Below are 22,528 nucleotides of genomic sequence, written 5' to 3' on the forward strand. Positions count from 1 at the left end.
TCCACATATAGTTCAAATGATTTAAGTCTTAAGTCTTTGACTTAAACCATTTTAGTATAAGTCAAGTCATTTTTGTAAAGAGTTAAATCAATATAACGTTATTTAAATCGTTTTTATGACTGAAGTCTATGTTTTTTACTTAAATCATGATAATCTGCAAGTTAAGTCAGTAAAATTACTTAAATCAATAGAATTACTTTCAAGTCAAGACAACCAGAATTCAATTTAAGTAATTATTTTTAATATTAATATTATTTAAGGTTTTTTTAATACCAAACCAAAACCACTTATTTTTTTTTTTATTTTCAGCATAACTACACACAATAAACATTAGAAAAAATATAAGCATCAAGAACATAAAAACACAACATGCCGCTGTTAAAATTTTTTCATAAATAAATATGAAAAGTCTGACTTAAATCTTTTCTAAAAAGACTTAAATCCTTTAAAAGATTTATGATATTTTTTAATGACTTAAGTTATCTTCTATTTTGGTTGTTGGATTATAGTTATTATATTTATTATATACAGGGTGTCCCAGGAATAAGTGCAAGTATTTTAAGGGGTGGTAGATCTGGTCAAAAGCACCATTTTTCAAATAAGTCCAAAATAACCAAGCAATTTTACTTTGAAAATTTAAATAAAAAATGCCTTTTTTGCTTAATTTTTGAGAACCACTGGATCTCTTCTGGATTTTCTTTCGTGTAAATTTAATCTACTACCCATGTTGCCATATTATCAAGAAATTATGTTTTTTAACTTAAAACTAAAAAAAATTCAAAAATTTTTTTACAAAAAATTCCAAATTTTCAATTTTTTTTTCACAAAAAAACCTCATATGCGTGTTTCTGAGGCCGAAATATACTACCAGTTAAAATATTTGCACTTATTTCTGGGACACCCTGTATAGTATATTTTATTATATATGAATTATAGTTTCATTATAACAATGGTAAAATTAATTTTTCTTAAAATTTTATATTTTATTAGAAAACGGTAATACCGTTGGTAATACGTTGGCTATTTGGTAATTACAAAAGACAAAACAATAAGACTCTAAATCTCGGTCTCAACATTAATGTCTTAGAGTCTTATTGCCTTGTCTTTTGTATTTATAAACTAGGTCTCTTTGGGATTAATGGACGCCAATAAATATTTGGTAATTATTATTATAATTTTTATGTATTATTTTATTGTAAATTTGTTTTTTCTTATTCTTTTATCTTTTATCATATTTTTCTATACTAGGTATGTACAAAATTAAAAATATATAATGGAAAAAATATCTGCTGAATAGGATATACCTAGATAGGTATAAAAGTTCCCTTTACAGATTTTCTCTTAATGGAACTTTTATTGCGTGCAAAATCTGTTATTTCACCAAACTAAGAACATCATGTAATAATATATCATTCCACATTATTAATTGCTACAGAATTTTTGAAAATTAATTATCCCTACAGCTCATATAAAATAATATACATTTATTTTGTTGTTTAAGAAATAATATAAGTATATAATGTGTATAAATATATATATATATATATATATATATATATATAATATATATATATATATATATATATATATATATATATATATATATATATATATATATATATATATACGTACTTTCTTTAGTATAAAATACGCTAAAGAAAGTAAAATTAGAATGATGATGAATAAATATTCATAATTATGCAGTATGTGATAGTCATTTTTTTCATACAGCATTGCCCTTTTGTTGGTAATGCCTAATATCCTACTAATTTTTCGTTAATAAATATTTTGCAAAATTATAGAATTTTACAAAAAAATACGCACATGCAAGCAGGCAACATGTATGAAATCAGAGTATTTTATAATATTCAATATTTCCATTATAAACTAGTAAAAAACAGGAATAAACCTTTTGTGGATCTACTACTTACCAATGAACCTGTGCTGCATCGTTTCGTTTTGTTTGAAAACTCCTGATAATAAGTTGGGGGATTGAACAACATTAGTGGATATGGTTCGTAACCTAAAATAAAAATAATATGCTAGTAATTCAGTATTTAAAATAATTATTTATATAATTTATGTTTATATTTAGTAAGTAATGCATTTTCTATATAGCAATAAACATGATTTACCACAACGTTACAAAATTATAACAGCCAAGAAGATTTAGGTTAGGTTGTAACACTAACAGTAGTAATAAAACAAAATTCTTGGCAACCGCTAATTCGAATATTAAATTTCTAATAATTACCGATTATTTAAGGTTGTCTGAAGGTGGTAGACAATGTGGAATTGTTTTTTTATTTAATAATTGTTAGACTATATTAAAGGACCTAGAGATAGACCATCAATCTATTTACATTATCTAAAGAAAACATTCGACAAATGTGTACTACCAGTCATGACCTATGCATGCGAAACCTGCACACGTAAAAATGCATATTATAAGAAAACTGCAGGTCGCACAACGTTCAATGGAACGAAATATGCCGAGAATAACCAAGAAAAACCATAAAGTAATAGAGTGGATACGACAAAAGACCCAGGTTATAGATGTCATCCACAGAATCAAATCCCTCAAGTGGCAGGACAACTGGCAGGAAGGATGGACAACAGATGGACCACAAAAATTACAGTACTGTATCCACGAGCGATTAAGAGATTTAGAAGAAGACTAAACCTGAGATGGGAGCATTATGTTAGGAAATTAGTAGGGATAACATGGGCCTGCAGAGTCAACAATAGACTACAATAGGTCGAACTACAAAGAGAGTACCTAAATATATGAGGGAGGCTACACCATAATTAGAAATGGTTGAATAATTGAATAATCTGAACATTATGATGACGATGATAGTAAAAATTAAACTAACACACAAAAAATTATATGCAGTCAGTTTAAGCTTTTTGGTTTTGCCTTATTTTGGTTTTAATTATCAGATAGTAGTAATTGTTAATTTTATGTTTGACTCTATGTAATGTTATTCAACAGAACGGTAGTTATTTGTCTCTCTTTAATATAATTAAAAGCATCTTATTGGTGACACTTTAATCTTGATATTCGACTATAATTATAATTAAAGGATTTTTGTAAGGCGTAATTGCAGTAACCAAACTAAAATTAAAGAATAACAATTTACAAATAGACTAAAACATTTAAGTAATTATTCTGATTTTTTAAATAGGTACCTACAATATTTGATTATCGAATTTTAATTATATTTAAATTTTTATAATGCATAACTTACTGCTATACTGATCCTATAGAACATCTGTTTGGAACATATTTTAATTGATATCTATTGTTTTATTTATGTCGACATTTTAATTCTCATTAGTAGAATTAAATTAAGATTCTAGTTAATGATGCGTCGTATAAACACTAAATTAATTGTTTTTCTATTTAGTAAGGTTGAGGTTGAAAAATTAGATTAAAATCGGTAGTTTGCAAATAAGAATAATCATTTTATAATTGGGGATGATAGATTTTAGTTAGTGGTCCGAATATTAGAGAATCAATCTTTAGCGAGATTTATGTATCGGTTTAATTTATATAGTTATATAAAATAAATGGGTTTTTTTAAAATGTCTTTGAAAATTACAATTTTAATTTAGATGTTTTTCTTTAATTGTATACCGGGTGCGTCTCAAAAGTGGCTCACCCCTATAACTTTTTTATTTTTTAAGTTAAAGAAACGAGATTGGGTATGTTAGTATATGACGTAAATTAGGATTGATTGACGTATTTAATTGTTTTTGGTCACTTCCTGTTTCACCGGAAATGACTACAACTTTTGATTTTTAAATGGCACCCTAGGTATTTTTTTACTTTATTCAATAGAAAATAACAATCTGAATAGAATGACATATCATATGTCAACTTTTAACATTTCGCATATGATTTATTTGAAGTTATAACTTGCGGTTCGTAATGAACATTTCTCTCGAAATACATACATACATACTGCCATTACTCTCTACTAAAAGTATTTTACACGCATCAGAAGATGGTCACGCAAGGCGTTTTCTTTCATGAGCTTTTCTGTGACTGAGAAGCCCAATACGTGATGTTATTTGTCTACCCCACTTCGGACATTCAAAAATCTCATTGCTTGTTGCCTCTTAACTTTTTGGTTCTCGCTGTTAACTGAGTTTACAATTATTCTTCTCCATTGAGTTCTATTGGGAGCTGCTACTTCCCACTCATTCTGCACGTTAATCCCCTTTAAGTTTTCGTGGAAAATGTCCTTGTACCTTTTGAGTTGTCCACCTAGCCTCCTCTTACCGTCTACAAGCTCACCGTAAAGCAGAGATTTTGGTATGCGATTTTCTTGCATTCTGCATACGTGACCAGCCCATCTTAGTAGGGATTTTGTAACTATGACTTTCATACTCTCGCAGTTAGCTTTTTCAAGAACCGATACGTTTGGGACATGATGGAACCATTTGATTCTTTTGCCTAAGATGTACCAAGATCTCGAAATACCAAGTGTGGGGTATCAAATTATTCGTAAAAAAATGCTTTTTCGAAATACGCTAATGAGCCACGCTCGTTCCATTTGAAAAAAATGAGATATGATTAAAAATACGATTTGTGCATTTTCTAACTGGTCAGGACAAGACAATAAAAACATTAGATGATCAAATCTATTTTTCAAAGGCTCCTTGATTAGGAATTAGTGTTTTTTACATAGCCATGGCACTCTAGATTGAATTTTAAAATACGACTTTTTATTAAGTGAGAATGTCAAAAGTTGACATATGATATGTCACTCTATTCAGAATGTCATTTTCTATCGAATAAAGTAAGAAAATACCGAGGGTGCCATTTAAAAATCAAAAGTTGTAGTCATTTCCGGTGAAACAGGAAGTAACCAAAAACAACTGAATACGTCAATTAGTCCTAATTTATGTCATATACTAACATACCAAATCTCGTTTTTTATCTGAAAAAATAAAAAAAGATATAGGGGTGAGCCACTTTTGAGACGCACGTAATATACCGGGGTCAATAGTCGAATTCGGGCAATGACCGAGAAAAATACGCAAATCTAGTTTTGAGCAAGGAATATTTCCCAAACCCGAAAAATTAATTTTATTTTTTTTTGCTTATAGTGTGATTTGATTGCATTGGTTTCACTCTTTTTGGTTGGATTGGTTTAGTTATTTGGCGAGTTGGTTAGCGTGGTTATTTGGAGGGTGTTAATTCATTGGTTAGTTGGTTTTTCGGGTTTGAAAAATATTTCTTGCTCAAAACTAGATTTGCGTATTTTTTTCGGGCATTGCCCGAATTCGACTATTAAGCGTAACATATACCGGATGGCATATTAGTGAGAGGAAGTCCAATATCCTCGTCGTTGTCGAAGATATAAAAACAATTTTATACAGATGTTGCATGATTTATCAAGAGGCATATCCTAAAACTATTTTGTGTTTGTTTACTCGTCAAAACAGTTCAAAAACATATAGGTGATCCCCCTATAGGTGATTATAAGTAGGAGTGATCATCAAAACCAAATTTTCCATTTTCAAAAAACACCCAGACCTCAATTTTCAGTCAAATATCCGCATTAGTTCAGAAATTATTATGATAAAATCGAAATAAAAATGAAACTTCTACACCCTGTATCTCCTAAACCAAGCATTTTAGGACATACATTTATACGAACTTTTTTACTTATTTTTATCTGCAACATATGCCGAAGTTTCCTGAATACAATTCGCACCACCCTATATATTTTTTTAATCTGCCAGTTTTTAGTAAACGATTAAGATTGATCTGTATGTCTAGAGATTGATTTTGCCAAAATTATCATTGATTTTCATACACCAGTCGTCTTTGACGCTGTTTTTTTTTCGATCACACGGCATAATTTCTTTCATTCTAATTAGGATTTTTTAACATGGCAAACAGAAACATTTTTAATTAAAAAATGCGAACGACTCTAAAAATCTCAAGACAGTATGCACATTTTCTTCGCTCCCGCTTGACCTCCTTTTTTTAGTCAACTTATTCCATATATTCGGTATGTTTAACGTGCCGAACCGGAATGTACGTAATGTCTCAGCATCCTTTTAGCACAGTGAGATGATTCAAATGCCAAGGATTCAAAAATCAATGATAATACAATCAAAACAAACTGGTCTCTTTAATTAAACATCGACAAAACCTGATTGCTTGCCAAATCGACCAAATTCTAAACGACTCAGAAACGACTTCGTAGTTGTTTTCTTTTATTTGAAGCTAAAAATATCATAATCGCACAATATCGGTCATATTTTTTTCATCATTTACTATAAATTTAATTTTTTATTTTTTGTAAATCTTCGCACAACTAGCATAAATTCCTGTCGAACTGTATGACATTTATGTTAAAATTACACAATTTTGTAACTAATTTTATAACAAATTTGAATACACAATATTGATGTATGAAACAAGATGTATTTACACGAAGGAAAATTCATAACACCGTAGTATTGAGCAATAAATAGAATTGGAAGAGAGAATTGTTTGCTCAGCAGGTAAAAGACTATAACGTGGTATACTGATGCTTCCTAAACCAAAGTAGAAACAGGGACAGGAGTATTTGGACAAAAACTCAAAACCAAATTATCTTAGATGGGAACTATCGGAAACGAGAAATAGCCATCTTACTCGATAGTAAAGAAGCATTAAAAGCGATCAACTCAGTAACCATCAATTCGAAGTTGGTTAAAGAGTGCATCGAGAAGGCGAGAGGGAAGAAGGCAATGAAATACCAAGAGATCTAGGTAAAAAAAAGGAGCGAATACTCCAGTAACTGAACCAGAACCGTTCTGTTTCCCAAGTGGAACCCAACTTAAAGCGGAACTCAAGAACCTGGAAGATTTAACAGGACAATGTCTTCTCAACGAATACCGCACTAGATTGAAGCTAAGAAACAACGGCGAATGCAGATTCTGTGGGAAAAATGGGGAAACACCAGAACACCTCATCACTGAGTGCGCCGACGACTGATACTGGAGATGGAGAACTAACCTTTGTAAAACCGTTTCAGATACTGGCTTTTGGCTTTTGTCAAAGCTTTGAGATTGTATGATGAGTTATAACTGAAGAAAGGGGGATACAATAGATCTGTAAGGTCTAACTTCTATTCTACTACTTCTCTCTAGTACTGTTATGAATACTATCAATTAATTGTGACCTCGTTGGAATTAGTCAAATCTACCTATAAATATACTAGATATAATTTTTATATTTATAGGTTATAGCCGGCACGACTCGAACAGCCAAAAAAACATAAAAAATAGCCTTAATTATTCAATGAAAAGTCACCTAATTGCCTATGAAAATCCCCCTATAATTTATTACCTTACTATGAGTAATGTTGGACTAATAAACAAATATTAAAACATCTACAAAGATTATGGTAACGTACAAGCATTAACGGAGACAAGGCTGAGAAAACGTTTTTTTTTAATTATGAAAATATATTTTTTTTATTGAAACTATCATGATATACTATTTAAATAATTAGTTGATGAAATACTAACTAATTTAACATCAGTTTTGATATTAATTGTAGGCGTAATCGATAGGATTACTTTATGTTATCCAGAACATTTAATGTTAATTGTTTATGTTCATTTAATGTTAATGTCTTGGTTTTATTATAAGTACAACTTTATGATATCTGACAAATGAGCATTAATATTTAAAGATACTTACTATTAACGTAATAGATTCCATTTGTGTCGACAAAACCATTGGGAAAAACAAATTGAGATTCGTAATCCAAATCTGAAATAAAAAGACATTTTGTTTACTATACTGTTTTATTTGAATTTATCTAAATTAATTATATCTAATGTCGGTTGATTGTGATATTCTTTAATGTAGTTTTAGGTAAATCCAACTCACCTTTTAGAGAATTATTTTGTGACACCGTATGAATACTAACCTTAACATGGTCATATTACAAAAACCAGTAGTAGATCAAAGTAAAGATTATAACATAATATTTAGAGGATGTGCATTTTTTGACCAATCTACTAAGCGTAAAAATATATCATTATTGAACATTTTTGAAACACCCAGTAAAAATAAGAAAAAAATTAACTTAGTGATGTCCGCATATTTTACAAAGAGTGGTGTGAAAAAATCTAAAATTGAGTTTTTTTCAGGAATACTGGTCCACCCTGTACAAGATGAAAATGACAATATACATTGAATTTTTCAAAATAAGTGTATGTTAAAAAAACCTGATATCGTGTAGTAAATAAATGATATACAGGATCGCTGCTAATGTATGGGAACGGTCCATTATTATTGGGTAAAATATACAAGGTACCACAAAAGTTATAGAGTTTTTAGATGTCTATTATCTAGTAGTATATTTAAGTATACAGGATCGGTCATAAAATCTTGGTACATCAAAATTTAATTTTTTAAAATGCAACCCTTGTATATTAATGCATATTTCAATTCTTCCTTCAATTATAAGCAATAATCGTAATACACATAATGTACCTAAATTCAACCATATCCGAATTATGAAGTTTTGATTTTGAAATGTTAAACGAAAGTTTTGTGTAATTTCTAGACTTGATATAATCTCATTTTGTACATGTATAAAATACTAACTTGAAAACTAATATCAAACATTATTAAGTATCACAGATTCCGCAGAATAGCATCGTTAAATGAGACCAAACACATCTAAATTAATTAAATCGAATTGTTTTTTTAAAAGTCAATAACTCGGAAACAGAGTCGGTTTAAGATACGTTATGTGTATCTCGACTTTACCTTAGGATTGAAGAAATAATTGAAATATGTAATAATATACAGGAAGTTGCTTTTAAAAAATGTAAATTTTGATGTGTCATGGCTCTATGACCGACCCTGTATACTAAAATTTATTACTCGCTAATAGACATTTCGTGTTGTGCCAATTTGACCGCATTTTCAAGCTCCAAAAGAGAGCTGTTCGATATTCACTGGGTCTAAACAGAAGAACTCATTGCGATGACTTTTTTAAAAAATGAAAAATATTAACTCTTCCTTCCTTATTTATATTTGAATCCGTTTGCCTAATACGTAAGCATGTATCAGCTTCTCAAGAAAGGCCATCTCACACTTATCCACTCAAAAACGCGGAGCAAGATCTTTATCTACCTACCCCAGCTCAAGAACAGTTAACCTAATAGGACTGCTCATTCAGCCAAAAGTGTCCGCCAGGTACATGCGAAAACTACTCGCTTTGTGACGTCATTGTAGTCTTTGTCATGGTTATTTAGTCCTTATCCGGCAACCAATAATACACACACATCCATTATTGGTTGCCAATTGCAAAACGTTCATTATTTAGTTTATTTATTTAAACACCTTATATGTATGCAGTATGGAAAATTAACTGTATAAATCGTATTAAATACTCGGATAATGCATTTTTAAAAACAGCAGTTCCCAGCATCACATTTTGCAAGCATTCTTTTTAGAATACTTCCATATTTTGCTTTAAAATAATTAATAAACAATATCGTGGGCACTTAGTAAGCACTTTGTCACAATCCACAACACAAAATGAACGTATTTAGACACTCTATAGCTCTAAAAACTTTAAAGACACCTTTTTCACATTTAAAATTGACAAAATAATTAACTCAAAATTTATCAGCTGTTACTCATAAGTTTACCATAGGCAACTAATAATACACACTATCATGACAAGGCAAGGACAAGGCTTTGACTAGGACTACAATGACGTCACAACTGTCAGCTGAAGCGCGGGAAGTGGCGGACGTACGTCTTATGAGGATGAGCAATCCTATTAGTTTACCGTTTTTGCCCCAGGCTCAGAGTTAGTTAAAAGTTCAATATTATACAACTCGAAAAAAATGCACAAGCACCTGCCATTTGAAATCAAATCCATAACATCATTTTCTTCATTTCGCAAAGCATTGAAATCTTATTTACTAGACAGTCTTTCTACGCCGTAAATGACTTATATTTTGATAATCGAAGTTGATCTTGTAAACACTGGTCTAATGTTTGCTATTACTATATTTACCAATGACATCGAAATTAATTTATTTAGAGTTCATTGATATTTACTATAAACTTACTAAATATTTTTGAGTCTTATTTTTATTTTTTTATTCTTTGACATTGTAAACATTTATAAATGTTTATTTTAAACAATAAGACTGACAATGTAATTTGTATAATGTTTTGTATTCTCTTTTGTTTGTTTGTTTACTTTACCTATGTCTACAAATTGTAAAATTTTTTGACAATAAAGGCATTTATTTATTTATTTATTTAAAAACCCTATAACTTTCATGATAAACTTTTCGCGTACCTCGTACATTTTACCTAATAATCGACCGTTCCCATACGTATCAGTGACCCTGTATATGTATGTGTTATATTTAGATTCTATATAAATTCAAGGAAATGTAATTTATTCCAACTTCCGAACTTTCACGTTGTTCGGGTTTTTGTGTAACATATAAATGTGATAAAACATTTGGAAACTAGTATAGAATAGATAACTATGTATATAATAGATATAGAATAGAGACAAATACGGTTCATATCAAATAAACTTTTAGTTGCGTCATCGAGGGCGCGATTTTTAAATTAGTTGTTTCCAACCATGGTCATATTCGACGCCGTGCTGACTAGTGGAATCTAAATTTCCCGCTGACATTCGTTCTGACACTTCAGTTTTTTATTATGAGTTTTTACCAGAAGACCTTGCAGTCGACCATTGTTCTTTTTAGAACCTCTTTTAGTGCGATTTAATAGCCGTAATGGGAAAGCGGTGGTAATGACCCTTTATGTCCCTTAAGTGCTGTAAGGAAGGTGAGTTTTGTTGAGGTAAGTAATAACTGTTTATATATTTATAATTAATTTATTTTTGTTTCCTAAAATATTTTGATTAAAAGAAAATATATAAAAGTGGGCAACGCCGTGCCGGTCAAGCTTAAAAAGGATGATTCACAGTACACCGGAACGCGCCCGAGCCGGGCACGTTCCGTGAAGTAGACACCGAGCCACGTCCGATCCTTCTGTACAGGGTGGGTCAAATTCGACGCTTTTAAATGGAAACACCCTTTTCTATAGGAGATAGACAAAAACTAATATGGGTGTCTGGAGCGCAATTTTTGTCAAAAACATGATGGTGAAAACCGCATATCGATATCTGTTACCGTTTCGGAGTTACGGGGTGTTTTTCAAAAATATGCATTTTTAACAAATCGCTGTAACATTTTTGCTATGGAAAATTTTGTATTTTTATGAAAACATTTCCAAAGCACCTTTTTACGTAGAATTTAATGGTTTAAGTATATTTTTTTTAAAATTAATAATTTAAGAATTATCAACAGAAAATTTGATTTTTTATATGGGACACCCTGTATATTTTTAATTTATTGAAAAGAATTTAAAATCACCTTTCCAAAAATATAACACAGTTGATATTTTGCTCGATTCCTCTTCGATATATAGTATATAAAAATTCGCCCGCTTTAAACAAGTAGGCTTTGAACAGCAGCGGCTGTAATGCAAAAAAAATCTAGCTGTGAGCATCAATTAAAACGAAAATAATATTTGCTATGAGAGATGCAGAATTTTATAATAATTTAAAATATATTTAACCTACATCAACACATTTAAACTATATCTAATAACAAAAAAAAATAGCAAACCAGGACATGAGATTTTGCTACAGGTGTTCGACATATCGAACCGTCTTCTGTTATGGTCAGACGGGGTAGTTTTTGAACATTTCTCGCGGAATTCATTAACTCAGTAGGAGTGAAAGATACCCTCTCATAACTGCTAATTATTTCTAATTCTTGTCTAGATTATACGGAAGAATAAGGAACCTTTATTCTTCCGCAAATATATCCATAGGATTAGATCCATGGGCACTAAGTCAGGCAGCCTCGACGGCCAATGGCTGGATTCTTAGTTAGCTATTCAATTATATTTGAAATTGGCTGCAAAAATTTGCTGATAACTTCAGCGTTCAGAGGCGGTGCGTCGTCTTGCTGGAAAAAATATGTTTTCGAGTTCCATTAAGGGTATATCATCAATAAGGGGTCCAAAGCCTACTAGTTAAAAGTGGCGAACTTTTAAAAATTCTGTATTTCGAAGGGGATTATAACAAAATATCAATTGTGCTATATTTTTGGAAAGGTAATTTTAAATTCTTTTCAGTTAATAAAAAATATAGAGGGTGTCCCAAATAAAAAATCAATTTATCTGTTGATAACTCTTAAATTATTAATTTTAAAAAAATTATACTTAAACCATTAAATTCTACGTAAAAAGGTGCTTTGGAAATGTTTTCATAGAAATACAAAATTTTCCATAGCAAAAAAGTTACAGCGATTTGTTAAAAATGCACATTTTTGAAAAACACCCCGTAACTCCGAAACGGTAACAGATATTGATGTGCGGTTTCCACCATCATGTTTTTGTTGAAAATTGAGCTCCAGACACCGATATTAGTTTTCGTCTATCTCCTATAGAAAATGTCGAATTTGACCCACTCTGTACATGCAACACCGAGTTGATAACGGGGTTCGTATTAGTTTCGAGTATATTAGAAAACACAGCCCCATAGACACACGAAGATTTAATACGAACAATGCCAAAGTTCTCGCAATTGGAAATGGTACCGATTGCAGTTGATGAATAAAGAACAACACCTGCAGGGGAAACACCTGCTTAAAGGAAAATATGAAGGACCTATCTTCTTCATTACATCCTTTCATTGTCTTGTATTACGACTGTCGTCAAATACTGCTGTAAGATTCACTAATACTTACTACAGACATGATAAAAAAGTGTACTTTGTTTATATCATGACTGCAGATTGCAGTCGGGGCACCAGGAAAAGTATATTCATGCTTTCCGCAACGTGGCGGGAACGGAGCGGATCCGAGAAAAAAATGTACGCCGACATTTCTGGGACGGGGCACGGACGAGTTCCGGCGAAGCTCGGATCGTGCTCGGCCTGGCATGAATGTATATGTGTAAAGAACACTTGACAATGTTTGGCCGTGTCTTCACCCACGCACGGCTCGGACCCGTTACGGTATAGCGTGAAGCATCCTTAAGAGTCTATTACGCTGTACTTTCGGGTCGCTCTCAGGGGTCGGGTAAAAAGATGTGTGGCCGAAGGAAATATATATTATATTTCAGAAATCTGCCTAAGGCTTAGCCCGATGTTAATGTTAAGCCACACTCAAAATTCTAAACTCACGTACTTTGATTAAGGCTTGATTAAGGTTTGTAGAGCTTCAGCATTTGCCATAAAATAGCGAGCAATTTTTGGTTGATGTTTGACCATGAAAATCCTAAGAATAAAGAAGTTGTCTAAAAATATCCTACAATACGGATATAGTATAATCCTTTATCTTTAATTTCCTTCTTCATTTGTGTAAAAATACCTAGCCAGTTTTACATAAAACGTTAAATGCCGAACGCTTATTTTGTTACTTTTTCGGACTAGCGAAATGGACTCTTAATCACGTGACTAAAATTTTATTTGGTATGAACTGTAGATGTATTCTTTCGTTCTGAACGAACAACGAATTTTCACAACTGATTTATTCACTTTACGTGGTATTCTGTCGTTTACAGTCAGTACCCCCACCTTTCTAACGGAAGTGATTATTTTTTCGTTTCCCCTTTCTCCTCGAACACAATTATTTTTTCTACTCACTTCACAGTCCAGTTTTCTAACATCAGCAATTTTTTATTATATTGAAATACTGCAATAAAATTTAGTTAAGCGCCTAAATTTAGTTTAAAATATCAAAATAAATTTTTATTATTTCTATAGGACGTGCAAAATTATATTTAAATACTTTTCTGTGTCACTGTAGATGATTTATTGACATTCAAATTAGTGTACTTTTAGAAGCCTTGAACAGAAGTTTGGCAGAATTACTGACCATTAATATAATTTCATGAAACGATTTTCACTTGAAAATTTGTACCTACTATGCAATAACATAAAATCACAGCATAAAATAATCTGCGGTCTAACTTATGTATTTACAATAACTACAGCTGTTGTTTACAATTCAGAACAATTATTTAAGATGTGATTTTGATTCTACAGTTCTATGCGAACATTTATTAAATAAGTTCCTACAGTTTACGTAGATTCACAGTCTGTGTCATTTTGGAATATTTTATGAACAGTTTAATTCGTTTTATTAATTTTTGACAGTTTTTTTTTGTTTAATAGCCCTTCTGGTATTTACTACATTTTTTGTCTCTTGTAAAAAATGCCATACCGCCTAGTTTTTGAAAAAAAAAATTGGAGAATATTTTTTTCCAAAGCGGACCTATAAAATATACAGTGAGTTTCGATATTCCGTGAACATAGAACAACTACATAATAAGCTTATTATAATATAATAAGCTTATTATAATATATAAGTCTACTATACAGTTTTTAAGTCCAAAATAACGGAGTTATTTTACTTTGAAAATTTCTAAAAAAAATAATTATTTGCTAAAATTTAGAGAACCACTGGATCTTTTCTGGATTTTCTTTCTTGTAAATTAAATAATATAATAATTAAATAATAATAATAAATAATCTACTACCTATGTTACTATATTATCAAGAAATTATTTTTTTTAACTAAAAACTAAAAAAAAATTCCAAAATTTTTTTGAAAAATTTCCGAATAGGCGTGTTTCTGGGGTTGAATTATACTAGCAGTTAAAATACTTGCCCTTATTTCTGGGACACCCTGTATATACAGAATCTTAAATAAGTGCAAATATTCAGGCCTGGTAGATCTTGATAAAAGAAATATATTTTCTCTTTACCGTTTTTCAAATAAGTCCAAAATAACCGAGTTATTTTACTTTGAAAATTAAAAAAATATTTTTGCTTAAATTTTGAGAACCAATGGATCCCGTTTATAGTTTTCAAAACGTCCATACCTTTTTAGAGACAATTAAAAAAAACATGAAAATATAGTTGAATTCTTTCCATTTTTTTTCCAGTTGAACCATCTATCAAAGAGTGAAATCGAAATTATATTATGTACTATTATATAGAAACGCGTTTTAATATTTAGGACTTTTCACCATATCTTCACCATTTTTTAATTTTGGTTTCCAAAATGGTTGGGAAATTTGGGAAAGTATAAACGGGATTAACTATTTTAGAACAAGAATTTTTTTTTATGAAGAATGCATTTTTCTCAAAATGTCAATAATAAAAAAGTTTTTCCACTTGTAAACCGGTGTTGCCAACTTTCTGAAATAGAATTTCCCACGGAGACGGTCAAAATTTTCGTGTTTTTTCTAAAAATTCTCACGAGTTCTCAAATCCAATATACAGGGTGCTACAAATTCGAGGTACGAGCATTGGTAACTCGGTAACCGTAATAGATACGAACATGGTTAAATTGGGGCAAAGTTGCGCTTTTGGATTTTTTATGAAGGATGCATTTTTCTCAAAATGTCAATAATAAAAAAGTTTTCCACTTGTAAAGGCAATCCGGGTACATACTGTAGAATCGACCGGTGTTGCCAACTTTCTGAAATAGAATTTCCCACGGAGACGGTCAAAATTTCCCGTTTTTTCTAAAAATTCTCACGAGTTCTCAAATCCAATATACAGGGTGCTACACATTCGAGGTACGAGCATTGGTAACTCGGTAATCGTAATAGATAGGAACATGGTTAAATTGAGGCAAAGTTGCCGCTTTGGGATGTTCACCAAGATGCCATCAAAAAAGTTTTAAAAATTTCAAGGATTGCTGATTTTTGGAAAAAACGGATATTTTTGAAAATCAACTTTATTTTTTCCTGTCGTTACTTTTTAGAAAATCAAAAAACTAATTGCACATTCTCATAGCCACTTTATTAGGGCTATCTGATAATATTTGTGAGATACAGAGGCCAACTTAATTTTTTTAAATACGGACCTGCATTTTTTATTTCAGATTTTGAAAGAACTCGCTCTTCTGAGTACAATGATATGCCACACCTAATATATTTTTTGTTTTGGAAATTTGGACACAATTTATTTAAACTAATTTCAAGTCCGGCTCTGTTTTTTTAATATTTTATATATTCATCGTTACAATATTGATAAGCTTTTAAACTTAACAGTGACGTGGGTTGAATACCAAAAATCAAATGCAATAAAATAATAAAAAATAATATAAATAAAATGTAATATAAACAATCAAATCATTTCCACGGAAGATAGATTGGAAATGGTAGAGCAGTATAATGGCCAGCGAGGTTCCTGGACCGTCTGATGACGTCAAGTAATTCGACAGGTCCAAATTTTACAAAAAAAGTGAAATCAACACATCTCAGCAGTTACAATAAAGAGTACAAAATGCATTCGAAAGTATAAGAAGAAGATCTATTCAAAAGCTATAAATAAAATTGAACGAAAAATAAATTTGTGCAATAGGGAGGGTGGTAACCCTTTCGAACATGTAGACTATGTAGAGCATTAGAAACTAGTTTGTAGAAGTTAATTTATTCATAATAACTACGATTAATATTATGCAAATTTTTAGATCGTACACTGAGTATTTCAAGTTCACAATAAAAAAAGTTAAAAATAATATCTTTAAATTGCTGATCTGGATATTATTTATTTGAATCTTTCAATTGGCTTAATTTTTCTTATTCAATGTTAATTAGCACTAATCAATATTGTTGCAATGATAATCAGATTAAATAATTTAAAAAACACAGTCGGAGTAGAGTATTTTTAAAATAATAGTTAAATAGTTTTGTTGCTGTTAAGGTACCCAAAACAAAAAAAAAGTATAAAGTGTGGCATATCATTGTACTCAGGAGAGCGAGTTCTTTAAAAATCTGAAATAAAAAATGCAGGTCCGTATTTAAAAAAATTAAGTTAGCCTCTGTACCTTACAAATTATCAGCTAATTTGAAAATATAAAAATACTATCAGATTGCCCTAATAAAGTGGCTATGAGAATGTGCAATTAGTTTTTTGATTTTCTAAAAAGTAACGACAGGAAAAAATAAAATTAGTTTTCAAAAAAATCCGTTTTTTCAAAAAAACTCAGCAATCTTTGAAATTTTTAAAACTTTTTTGATGGCATCTTGGTGAACAGCCCAAGGCGCAACTTTACCCCAATTTAACCATCTTCGTATCTATTACGGTTTCCGAGATACCAATGCTCGTACCTCGAATTTGTAGCACCCTGTATAGTGTCGTCAATATAATAGTGTCGGGGGGGGGGTCAACACAATACAGGTATAGGTAAAGTTTTTTAACTGAGAATTTAACATGTTCTAAACAAATTTCGAAATATAATTTTCAATTTTTTTTCGCGCAAAAAAAAACTTATACGCGTGTTCCTGGGATCGAAATATTCCATCCTTAGAAATATTTGCACTTATATTTAAAATTCACCATATTCAAGAGGTATAAGAATAATGTCTGAGGCCAACCGAAAATGGTGTATTTAGTTGCGGTAATGCCAGTTTGAATTTACTCACTTTGTTGAGAAATTCCTATACGACAACTTTATTTAGAATTTCCCACGAATATAGTGTTTTGGGTTAAAATTTCCCTTTTCCCTCTGGATCTCGAAATTTCCCACGAATCGGGAAATTTCCCACGAGTTGGCATCACTGGAATCGACATAGAATCGGAATAGCGGTTCTTAAAATATCTTAAAAAATGTGTTTATTTTTCTAAAGTTTGATGCCCTCTAGTGGACCAACGAAGCACTTTTGTATAGAGGTAAATTGTGCCCAATAAACGTATTATGATTTCAAAAATACGTAAGAATTCTACGTCCACGGAATATTGGGACACCCTGTACCTATATATGTACTTTATTTTTTCCTTATAGCTTAAAGCGACAATATTTGACAAAAATTATAGTGGATAGTAGACATTGACATGTTATAAGCGTAAGTTGTTAAAGAAATTAAGAATATTAGCTACATGTACATAGATTAATTGTTCCTTACCTGTGGATTGGTGATCAGGTGTTCCGTTTTCGGTGGAATACCCTGTCGATATTGTCGAGTTGCCTGTGGACGTTTGGCTTTGGTAACTTTTCGGTTTGTTCAAGTAACCCTTCTTAAATAGAACGTCTTGTCTGGGGGTTGTGATTCGTGTATATTCATCTGTAACAAGTAAATTTTATTGTAACGCAAACTCATTCTTTATAGCTAAATTTTTTTTATAGTGTATTAGTCATAAAACAAGGGGAAATCTATAAAGTAGCTCTTGCCAAAATACTTAATGGTAAAGACTGTGTTAGAAATGCCCCAATGAACACAAAATGCATCATCACTGTGGTTATGGAGTAGTCTGTTTCGATAGATACTTTGAAACTAAATTGCAGCTGTTAACAAACTATTAACCCTTCTAATTCGCGTTGCCGTGAAAATAATTTCCTAATTGAAAAAACCTTAATGGCAGCCATTAATACACAGGGTGTTTCAAGCGAAAAGTTGTAATATATCCAAAAAAGCTCCGTATCAGTAATCCTATTTCAGTTTTTAACTTGAGTAGGTATTAGTGACACACACTTCATGAATATTTTTAAATATACAGTGTGAGTCTTAAATAAGTGCAAATATTTTCAGAGCTGGTGGATCTCGATAAAAAAATATATTTTCTCTTTACCGTTTTTTCAAATGATTCCAAAATAACCGAGTTATTTTACTTTAACAATTTAGAAAAAATGATTTTTTGCTTAAATTTTGAGAGCCACCAGAGCTTTTCTGCGTTTTCCTTCTTCTAAATTTAATCTACTACCTATGTTGCCATATTATCAAGAAATTATGTTTTTTAACTGAAAACTAAAAAAAAATCCAAATTTTTTTTCAAAAAATTCCAAATTTTGAAAATTCCAAATCTGGAATGGATTCCCATTCCAGGACGGATGGGGTGTTTCAGGTTCTTGAGTTCTTTAAGCTCTTTTCGGCTTGGAAAGCAGAACTGTTTTGGTCTAGTTATAGTGGAGTGTTTGCTCCTTTTCTAGCTAGATCGTTTCTCCTATAGTTTATGTATATTTTGTAGAATAGCAGATAGGTACTTATTTTTTGTATACAATTTTTATCGTTAAACTATCTTTTTTCCTGTCCCGAAGGTTTGATTTTATTATATCATCTTCATAACGATTCCACTGTATTATGGAATCATTTCAACCGATTGTTTCAGATTTCAACAACTTAGTTTTAGATAACCCTGGCTCGTGCAAAGTTTAAATAGTTGTACAAAGAGCATGGAGACTATCTTGTTTATAAGAATTACATTTTTTTTAAAATGCTAACTAATATAACCTTGGGATTCTCCTATTGAAAAGTATTGCTCAACTGCGTGTTTTGTGGTCAAGATTCAATAATTTCTTTATCATTACTTCTGCGAATGTATCACTAATTCTAGGAATATTTTTAATTTTAAATAATCACTATCACTCAGAGACACACATGCTAAAATAGTAGTCTCTTAGTCTGCTATAGTATGTTAAAAAAACTTACGGTACATATGGATGGAAATGTAATTTTCTTTGATATCTTCGCTCTACTTAGTTTCAAACACTAACACACGTTTCTATAAATATATTAGTAATATCGTATGATCCAAAAAAAAGGCGTCAAAGATGGCTCGGAAATGACAATCGGTGATAATTTTGGCGAGTCTCTAAACGTTATTTACTAAAAATTGGCATAAAACTTGTAGAAATTAATACTAATCATTATAGAAAAAATAAAAAAGGATAGAACGTTTCCAGACATACAAATCTATTTCGAAAAAAATTTTTTTCTAGAATTTTAAACCATATTATTTAAAAATTTTACTCAATATAAAATAAATTACAACCTTCTTATGTCTACTCGCAGTAAGCGTCATTAAAAATAAAGAGTAAGGTCAAGTATAGTCTGTTCAACCACAAGATCCTTGAAAGTGATAGATGTGTCTGTCATTTTATTTTCAAAGTAGTTTATTTTATTTTACAAAGAAATCAGTAAGAACGCATAGCCGAAAATTAATATATTTAAAATTTGAGTGACAAGTGATTACTTCAAAATATTGTGGAAAAAAGCTGTATAAAATTGAAAAAATTTAATCGAGTTATTTTATTAAAAACAATTAGAGTACGTGTTAATACAAAACAAGCAAGGGTGTATTTAAAAAAAAAACACCACATACTAAAAAAAGATATAAAAGATTTCCTGAATTCAATCTGTATTTCAAGCTCAAGCAACTTCCTGCATTTATTGTTACATTTATCAATATAACTTATGAAAAAAAATTTAAAAAAATGATATTGTAAAGGAATAAATAAAATACAACATGAATAAAACAAAATATTTTATTAATAATAACACTTACTGAATTTTATACCTTAAAAGTTGGTTAATTAACTTTAATTTTAATTTTTGTAAACCAATATCTATTGACATTATCTCTCTGCCAGTACTAAAATTTATTTATTATTTACCTATAGTGTGGCTGATATTTTACAGATACTTCAGTTTTTGGTACCATAAACGAGATGGTATACAAACTTTATTTGTGGCTAATACAACTCTCTGGCCATAATCTCTGGCGGTTTCTGGGCACCGAATATTAACTGTAAACTATGGCCTGGGTCAACACATAATTTTCCCTCGAGTTTTTCTCCAGTTAATTAAAAAAAAACACGAAACACGCGTAATAACACAGTCCAAAATGCAAAATATTTATCATTTCTATTTGACATAATTTGACACAAAAATATAACCAAATTTGGAAAGAGTTTGACAACTCTCAAAAATCTTAAGTCGAGTTCATACGCATCGGTGTCCATTTGTCGTTCATCGTTCCGTCAAACCAATAATATTGAATCTGCCATTTTTGAAATAAACCAATAAAACTGGTTAAAAACAACAAGAGATGACGCATCATGGATTTATATATAAACCCGGCTCAAGTTTCGTTTAGCCGAAATCAGTTATATAGAATATCGGTTTATAGGATGATTCTATACAAGAAAACTAGCATTACATAATTTGATTTTTGCCGCGGAAATTCTTTGCTTTTGAGTAAACTCGAATTTTTAATTTTTCTATTATTAACTAAAATTTGAAACTTTACGGTGTTTTTAATAGTTTTTTTCATTATAGAATGACGTAAAAACATTTAATATGACAATGTGATCTAATTTTTATTCGAAAATATATTTTTATCACAATAATTTTCATTGATTTTTCCGGGTTTAGAAGTGCCGAAATGTGATAGGAAGATAAAAACTACATATTTTTGTTTGATTAATAATTTGCTATAACTTTTCTATATAACTATTTCCGCGGAAATCTATCATAAGGGCGGTGTAATGGAAAATCTTCAATATTAAGTTTTCCATAGTATTTTCAACTATTTTGCATACTTTCGGTTTGGTTTTAGTTGGTTTGGTTTAGTTGTCGTTTTTATGCTTTATTGACAATTTTTTTTTAAATTTTCGCATTTGTTGACCATTGCGATATTAAGTTGATAAGAATAGATAATATTCATTGATCTGTGTCAAAGGTCGGGAAGAAGATCACTGCATAGTGGTGAAACAAGGCATTTCCGCGGATTTTCATTTTTGTATCGGTGCTTAAAAATAAGTCTACAATATAAAATAATATTAGTTTTTTATATATCCCATTTCGTTACTTGTGTATGTATTAGTATTTACAAAGGCGTCTAAAATATGAAATAACATTAATTTTTCATGTATGTCATTTCGTTACTTTTAAACCGCATTCAAAAAATGATGACGCGTTTCCGCGGCAAATTTTTTTCAGTAATATACTGCCTGAGGTACCTAAATGACAAAAAAATTGTTTTTTCTTTTTTAACAGATTTCGGCTAAACGAAACTTGACCCATAAACCCATCCATAGCTAACTTAAAAAATATTAGAAACTTTTTTTAGATAAATAAATGGATTGGTATAATGGACGTCATATGCTTTTTTTTCTGTCATCGTCTGTCGAAATCTTACCTGATAAAAAAAAACAGAGAATAAATGACGTCTAGGGCTTAGCCTCGCCCAAATTATCAGCGATTGTCATTCGCCATCCATCTCTAACACCGACTTTTTTCGATCATATGGTACTATAACTACACACATAACGTATACAGACAATAAATATTTGTAAATTTATTTAGTATGTATCTGTGAATTAAAAAATTGTAAAGTAAAATATGAAGTAGTATTTCATCACTTCTAGACAAATACGATGATAAAATAATGAGAAATAAATATAAATTTCTTCTTAGTTTCTTATGTAAAGAATATCATTCATAGATTAGATTATCAATTGTGCCAAATATGTTAGTTGCAGTTACTGCATGTTATGCATATTGCAATTACATATCCATATTATTCACCAATTATTTTTAAAAAATGTCAAGAAGTGGTGTAAAACTGATTAAGATTTATTAGCAAAATAAATCGAAGTTCTATAATTTTCAGATAAAATGACAATGTAAAGAAAACTGGTCAGTTGTTAT

The 22,528-nt window shown here is 30.5% G+C and overlaps 1 protein-coding gene across 2 annotated transcripts in view; it reads right to left on the minus strand.

Annotated features, from left to right (window-relative positions):
• The window catches only part of LOC115876000, a 155,701-nt gene that overhangs the window by 50,376 nt on the left and 82,797 nt on the right, over positions 1-22,528 (minus strand). For both annotated transcript variants that reach the window (XM_030891649.1, XM_030891650.1), the window contains exons 3-5: positions 18,005-18,163; positions 7,715-7,786; positions 1,932-2,023 (exon numbers count right to left, since the gene is read on the minus strand). In XM_030891649.1, coding sequence (XP_030747509.1) covers positions 1,932-2,023; positions 7,715-7,786; positions 18,005-18,163 — 323 coding nt within the window. The remainder of the gene's footprint in view (positions 1-1,931; positions 2,024-7,714; positions 7,787-18,004; positions 18,164-22,528) is intronic.

The sequence above is a fragment of the Sitophilus oryzae genome, unplaced genomic scaffold (assembly GCF_002938485.1).
Source record: "Sitophilus oryzae breed Bouriz unplaced genomic scaffold, Soryzae_2.0 scaffold_1396_pilon_pilon, whole genome shotgun sequence".
Lineage (NCBI taxonomy): Eukaryota > Metazoa > Arthropoda > Insecta > Coleoptera > Curculionidae > Sitophilus > Sitophilus oryzae.